Below are 7,348 nucleotides of genomic sequence, written 5' to 3' on the forward strand. Positions count from 1 at the left end.
TTCGTTGATCAGGACTCAATAATCCATATACTACCATGTGGTGGTATATAGACGAGCAGTCTCGAGAAGAAAAACATTTTAAGATGTCAAGTAAATTTAGTATTTCTCAATGATCAACCTCCAATAAAGTATATTCGAATTTTGTACTATACAACGGATTCCTTGTCCAAATTACAAAAGAAACATGACTCCTTCCATAAATTCCCATGAAGCAAAAAGGCAAACAAATAATAAACCAAAAAGCTTTGTTTGTTGTCTCTGCCTCCCTCCTTTATTAAACTCATGCACCCACCACATCCCTTTCATCATCATTCGACTCCCCAACGTTACTATTTTCAAAAACCCTTTGGACTTGGAGCCAAACGGATTTCAAAATTTCCCATGTCCACCGTCACCTCCTAACCCCCTTTTCCATTTATCTGTGTGCCTATATCAAACCACATTCCTCACTGCTGCAAAAACTAATGAGGAGCTGGTAGCTAGGGGACTTCTACTATGGGGTGTTTTCTTGCCTGTTTCGGTTTCTCTAAGAAGAAAAAGCGGCGAAAACCGGCTACTAAAGCCGCCGGTGGTGACCATGTACATTTCTTTATCTTAACCTCAATCCGTGCTTTCAAGTTTCAGTTTTTGTGTTTTGATGTGTTGGTGTCACAATATTAGCCCAAAGTCGGGATGTTTTATTTTATATTTTATGATGTTGCTGTAGAGACGTGTGAGTTATGTACCACTCGATTCATCTGTCACAATTATTGGTATTGATGGTGCAAAAGAATGTTCGAAATCTGAACTATGCAGGTCAGTTCTTGCTTTTAATCTCCGACTTTGTATTGAGATTTGATCTTTGGAACGATTATTTTACCGGCATTCATTTTCGTTGAATATTTTGTTGTTTCAGAGACAAGGCAAAGGAGCAGACAAGGTTGAAAACCCGAAAGAAAGTTAGCTTCAATCCGAATGTGCAGACCTATGAGCCTATTTCGACCGATTACCGTTCCTTGGAGAGCTATGAGGAGGAAGACTTGGAAGAAAAGAATGTCAAAAGCCTTTCCACTTCAGCACCTAAAAGGGATTCAACTACATTGAGATTGGGACTGTTTCCCTCAAACTACAGGTACCAAAATGTACGGGACAGCTACGAAGAAGAGGAAGGCGATTCAGATGACAATGATATTGACGTTGATGATGAGGATGACTACTATGATGATGATGAAGAGAGTGATATCGATGAACAACGAACAAGCCGAGAAGGGTTTTCGGAGGAACTATGTTCTGCCTCTAGAAATGGAGAATCGGAGTATCCAAATGCTAGAGATTATAAGTATGTGCATTCTGTACTGAGTCCAGTAGAGAATCTCATACAGTGGAAAGCAGCGAAAGCGAAAACAGCAGCACCACAAAAGCACCAAAAGGAGAATATTGCAATATTTCAACCACCCCAGATGCCTTATAGCAGCAGGTCGAATGTTAACCGGTTCACGAAACCTCTACTGCAACAAATCCCAGTTCATGCCAGTCTTTCGAGTTGGTTAAATTCGCAAAGTAGTAATTAGTCGGAGGAGACCGGATTGAATCTTGATCATCAATAGTTGCACAGTTTCTGTAACTGGAAATTAGTACATTGGACAGATTACATTTCATTCATGGCAAAAAAGATAATTTGATACTTGTAAAAGAGGATGTGTTTGTGCATTTGTTTCTGAGTGTCTTGATTCTTGTAAAAGAGGATGTCTGATAGATTTGTGCTCGTATTGGGGGGATTGGTTGTTTGTGTCCAGATTACTGAACAATGGTCTTAGCAAATCTTCCATTCAACGGCGGAGTCAGGAATTTTCGAGGGGGTGGGCTACCTAATTTTGAACCTTACATTTGGAGTATCTTAGTAACGTACGTGAGTTAGTGCCACCACACTAAACAAAACTTAAAATAAGCAGAATAGTAGGGATAAACTTTTTCTCACCCCAAAATGTCCGGGGAACCTTGTACGTAGCTCCGTTCTTGCACCCCCCTTGTGTATCTCTCTCTCTCTCTCTATGTCATGTGGAGAGAGACATAAGAGAATATACAACCGGTTGCAAGACAGAAGCTGGGTGGGCCAAGTTGGTGGGATGAGTTTTAAAATTCACTCGACCAAATAATGCAAGGATGCAGGATGGATGATGTCTTTTCTCCTTTCTGTCAAGTGCTCAAGGAATAGAGAACAGAAGGAACAAACAGAATCGAAGCACGTTTATTTAACATGATATGGTTATCAAAGTATGCTGTGATTCTAATTACATACAAAGTACAAATTATGTATATCGTAAAACAAAATAATTCTCGACTGTGTTTGATATATTACATAATGTGGAAGCCAAATTGCCGTCATCTGTGTCTGCTTTCATCCCCGGAAGATGGTCCACTCAGTTTGCATCTGGTTATAACGGCAGTCATGGAAACCTAACCCAAAAATGGTACTATGCTTTGGTCTCAGGACCTTTGGTCCATCCTTGACACACTGTGCTATAACAGAGGCAGTAAAATTACCCAGCAAACGTATCCTGATAAATGGTGTACCGAATGACATCTACATGATAGTACATATGCAAGAATCTGCATCGTCATCATCAGAATCACTAACATCGCTGCACATGAACAATGATACAGGGTCAGAAACTAGTAAGTCGAAAATAAATGTAACAGTTATTTCATACGGGTGCAAATACCATCATAAATAGTTAATACTCCATTAGTAATTTTTTTTCCAACTTTAACTGGATTACAAGCACATAGGTACGCCATGAGAGACTTCTTACTTCAATCTAGCAAAATGTAGCAAAGCAGAGTGTACATATTTTCATTTGAGCAATCAATAAAAGATGTGCTAAAACAACACTTTGTGATAATTTGTTTTTCCAATTCCTTGAGTGCAGACGTGCATGCACACACACTCACATACTAAGACACCGGTGAGAAGTTACTTCCTATGTGAATTGCAGAGAGTCATTATGTTTATGCAGACAATTGTGCGCTAGATAAAAGGATATTTCAGTATCGATAGCACGAAAATGAAGGTTACCATGTTCATAACAGACCAGAAACATGAAGGTACCCATTCTCAGCAGTTCCATAACAGGCCAAAAAGTTGTGAAGTAACGATTAATCGACTTTACAATCATTTAGGGCAAAAGAAAAAAAGTCAATATATCACGATAAAGTCAAAAAGAACTTGACGTCAAGAGCACATTCAAGCATTTACTCACGCACACCTGCATATCCACACAAATATGGATGTCATCTACTAAAGTATCACATTTCATAGTCAAGATTAGATAATGTGCTAATAGTCATATTAGTCAACCCCGCTCGTGATAAAGACCACTAAAATGCCTATAATTTATTAAATTTAATAAGTCTAACTTAACAGAGGCAGAGACCAAATGCCTCCAACATAATTTCCCGTTATTTAACGACCGCAAAACATTGCTCTAGAATCATGGACCAGAAAACATTGTAAAAAATGACCCAGATCATCAGGAATTTGTAGCCCATGCAAACTTGGCTTAGGCATTTCATCTGCCTGGCCATGTTTGGCAATATTATTCATATACTATACACACACACATAAAACAAAGAAAAACAATTCATCAAATGCCTTGTTTTGTATTAACTTAACTTCACAACAAGAAATCTAGGCAGAGAGGATCAGAGCAGGTGCCTTATATTATGAAGGTAAGATTCTCGATGAGATGAAAGGAGATCTATTCACCTAACTGAATTGACACTGAAAGGGTGAATTACAAGGTTTTGATATTATATGGTATTCATGGGAGGTCTAACCTTTGGCATTGATAACTATTTCTTAAAAGAAAAAGGGAATTGTATTAGCACTCCAAAATAGTAATCTTATAATCATTCCTCCTTTAACATTTCATATTGAGGAGTGCACGATGTCTATTTTGGAGTGCCAATAACAGCTCCCAAACAAAAACTGAACGAAGATTGTGACTTGACAAAGATGGATATAATGGAAACTTTTCCAGAGCTCATTTACAGAAAATTAAACAAAACCTCAAATATTCAACTAACCAAACCTACTATAACGATATAACAATAAACACTCGTTCAGTGTAGTAGAATGGAACCTGAATTTTTCGACTCTTAAAGTCTCATGCCTCAAAATCAAATAGCTTACAAGGGTAGGAAGAGTTGATAATCACTTCAACTCACTTGTGTGGCAATACAAGTCAAGTAATTAACTAATTAGTAGAATCACATGCTAAATTCACTTCTGTAGTCTATCCAAAATGATGCCAAATATCTTTTTTCGAAAAACCATGTAACCGATGCTGTCAGGCAACCAAGCTAAGAAGGACTACAACATTATAAACAAAACGGGTGGCTGCAGGCTTGGACGAGGGCAGATGCCTATAGGGACAACGGAGAAACCCAAACCGCAAAGAAGTGCAGCTGGCTGGTAACGGTAATTACAAAAAGTAAACTAGAAAGCCGGCCCCTGTAAATAGATAATGTTGGATAGCAGAATTGGAAAGTGTCATCACGGACGGAAGGGACAATTAAATAAGAAACCACAACAACAACAACAACAACAAAGCCTTTTCCTACTAAGTGGGGTCGGTTATATGAATCCTAGAATGCCATTGCCCTCGGTTTTGTGTCATGTCCTCTGTTAGATCCAAGTACTCTAAGTCTTTTCTTAGGGTCTCTTCCAAAGTTTTCCTAGGTCTTCCTCTACCCTTTCGGCCCCGAACCTCTGTTCCGTAGTCACATCTTCGAACCGGAGCGTCAGTAGGCCTTCTTTGCACATGTCCAAACCACCGTAACCGATTTTCTCTCATCTTTCCTTCAACTTCGGCTACTCTTACTTTACCTCGGATATCCTCATTCACAATCTTATCCTTCCTCGTGTGCCCACACATCCCATGAAGCATCCTTATCTCCGCTACACCCATTTTGTGTACGTGTTGATGCTTCACCGCCCAACATTCTGTGTCATACAACATCGCTGGCCTTATTGCCGTCCTATAAAATTTTCGCTTGAGCTTCAGTGACGCCAGAATCAAAGTCAATACGAAGAGTATAACAGCGAAGTGAAATTAAGAGACAAAGATATTGGCCAACAGTCAATCAAAATTCCAACAACCAGATCACCAAAAAAAAAAAAAAGAAATTGCAACAATTTGATCAAAGGAATGCACATGTAAGGAGATAGAATTCAGCAAATGCATTACCTTGGTTCGAATTCCAGGACCTCAACAAGCTTATTCCCATTCCTATCATTCCACTGCACTTTTCGCCGAGTCTTATTCGTTTTCCTCGACATGCCCCCTCTCCGAGGAGGCAACAAAGAATTAGACTCACTGTCTTCATCTCCATTAACATTTTCCTCAACTTTCTGAGAGTCTCCGGTATCCGACTTCGTCTCAGTTTTACACCCATTAGCAGTACTGGCATCCTTAGCATCCGTATCCATCAACAAATTCACAGCCCGACCCAACAAAATCGCACCCCAAAACAATCCAAATTCAACCAGAAACCCTTCCAATTTCTGAAATTTATCAAACACCCAGTTGATACAAATCCCTGGTTTGGATAAATTCGCAAAACTAACCCCTGAAGTTCAAATCTTGCAGGTCGTAGCGGACGTGAATCGCCATTTCCGCGAAAAGTCAACGCCCATCCTCGACGCAGGGCTTCGAACAGCAATGGGATGAAATCGAAAAGGCGACGAAATCGAAAGAGAGAAGAAGGAATGCCTGGCAATTATTAAAAACTAGGAAAATATTTCACTGGGAAAATCCTGACATTTTCCAGAGAAAGTGACGGAAAATGTACAGTTTCTTTTTCTTATTAGATCCTCTTGCAGGAATAGGAAAACGTGGTCTAATAATGAATACTCTGAACCGAGAATCACCAAAGTTCAGGGGACCAACAGATTTATGCCTTTAAAATATCATCCAACGGCTCAATTGTTTTAAGTTTTTAAAAGTTATAATAATTTTTTATCATTAAATGAAATTTTAAATATCTAAATCATTTGATCCGGTGAAAATATATTCGGAGAAGATCTCTTCCCCTCTGAACCAACTACTGAAGAATAATACCAGAATTTTTTTTATTATTTATTTTTAAATTAACTAGCTGGGAACTTTGTTAAAGTAATCTAATTTTTTTTAAGATCAGAAAGACTCACAGAAACAAAGCAGTTCAATCATTTTTAGGTTTCCCAAGGTGTCCCCAGGAAAACCCAGGACTAATGCTTCGAGGTACGGTCGTGCGCATATGCGGGGACCTTTCCCAAGAAAGTTTTCTGCATCCATAAGAGCAATTCCACCCCTAAGGACTTTGCGCCAGCACCCAGCGCATTTATCCACTCAAATTAACAGTAACATACTCCAGTGAACAGTAATAGGCCAAGGCATCTCCACCCCTAAAAAAATGCGCTGGCACCTAGTATGCGCTGGCACAAACGATCTCCATCCCTACAAAATGCGCTGGCACCCAGCCCATTTAAGATATTTTTAAATTTTGTCTAAAAGAATAAAAAAATAAAATAGTTTTAATTTCGGATAGGATTTTTAACCAATCTCGTCACGCCACATGTCATTATCTGAACGTACTATTTTGTGAATAGATTTCCGCTAAGATTTTCAACCAATCCCGACACGCCACGTGTCACTTCCGTTTTACAATAATTTAGCCAAGATTTCGATAAGATTTTCAACCAATCACGTCATGCCACGTGTCATTATCTGAACGTACTATTTTGTGGATAGATTTCCGATAATATTTTCGACCAATCCCGACATGCCACGTGTCACTTCCGGTTTACAATAATCTAGCCAAGATTTCGATAAGATTTTCAACCAATCACGTAGTGCCACGTGGCATTGTCCAGAACCTCATCCTTTCTTTTTTTGTCCTTATAAACCCTACATCCCTACATCCATCCTCACACCAAGCTCAATCCTTCTTTTTAGCTCAGAATCCTTGTTCATCGTTTTCAAATCTTAAGTTCTTATTACAATATCTTCTTCAAGAAGGGTGTATAAACAGTTGCAGGAGCAACAACAAAGGTTGTTGGCACAACAGGCAGAATTGGCCAATCTCGAGGAAGGTGGAAGTGGAGGTGGAGATGAGGCTTTCTTCACGGAGGAGGATGAGGATGACTTGCTTAAGAGACCAGAGCCTCTTTCCAACCAACCTTCATTGGTAAAGGCGTTTCAATCTTTTTCAACCATTATCGTGCGATTCAGAAGTCAGGACCACCATTAATCCAATTTAAAATATTTCAGTGTCGATTTGTTTTACATTTTTATATTTTTTTAAAACGACCCTGACAATATTACTT

General features: G+C 39.1%; 2 protein-coding genes across 2 annotated transcripts; one reads left to right on the forward strand and one right to left on the reverse strand.

The window, feature by feature from the left end:
• The first annotated feature begins 316 nt into the window (after positions 1–316).
• On the forward strand, positions 317–1,734 carry LOC126608977 (uncharacterized). Its single transcript, XM_050276998.1, has 3 exons — positions 317–579; positions 707–795; positions 896–1,734. The coding sequence occupies exons 1-3, from the start codon at positions 496–498 to the stop codon at positions 1,548–1,550; spliced, it is 828 nt and encodes a 275-aa protein (XP_050132955.1). The 5' UTR covers positions 317–495; the 3' UTR covers positions 1,551–1,734.
• Positions 1,735–2,204: 470 nt separating this feature from the next.
• On the reverse strand, positions 2,205–5,908 carry LOC126608978 (uncharacterized). Its single transcript, XM_050276999.1, has 2 exons — positions 5,229–5,908; positions 2,205–2,621 (listed from the first exon to the last, which is right to left on the reverse strand). The coding sequence occupies exons 1-2, from the start codon at positions 5,468–5,470 to the stop codon at positions 2,564–2,566; spliced, it is 300 nt and encodes a 99-aa protein (XP_050132956.1). The 5' UTR covers positions 5,471–5,908; the 3' UTR covers positions 2,205–2,563.
• Positions 5,909–7,348: the final 1,440 nt, after the last annotated feature.

This window comes from Malus sylvestris, chromosome 16 (genome assembly GCF_916048215.2).
Source record: "Malus sylvestris chromosome 16, drMalSylv7.2, whole genome shotgun sequence".
NCBI lineage: Eukaryota > Viridiplantae > Streptophyta > Magnoliopsida > Rosales > Rosaceae > Malus > Malus sylvestris.

Coding starts and splice junctions, on each gene's coding strand:
- LOC126608977 (XM_050276998.1), top strand. CDS start 496: ATGGGGTGTTTTCTTGCCTGTTTCGGTTTCTCTAAGAAGAAAAAGCGG. Junction 580..706: donor AAGCCGCCGGTGGTGACCAT/GTACATTTCTTT, acceptor ATGTTGCTGTAG/AGACGTGTGAGTTATGTACC. Junction 796..895: donor TCGAAATCTGAACTATGCAG/GTCAGTTCTTGC, acceptor TTGTTGTTTCAG/AGACAAGGCAAAGGAGCAGA.
- LOC126608978 (XM_050276999.1), bottom strand. CDS start 5,470: ATGGATACGGATGCTAAGGATGCCAGTACTGCTAATGGGTGTAAAACT. Junction 2,622..5,228: donor GTCCTGGAATTCGAACCAAG/GTAATGCATTTG, acceptor GTTCATGTGCAG/CGATGTTAGTGATTCTGATG.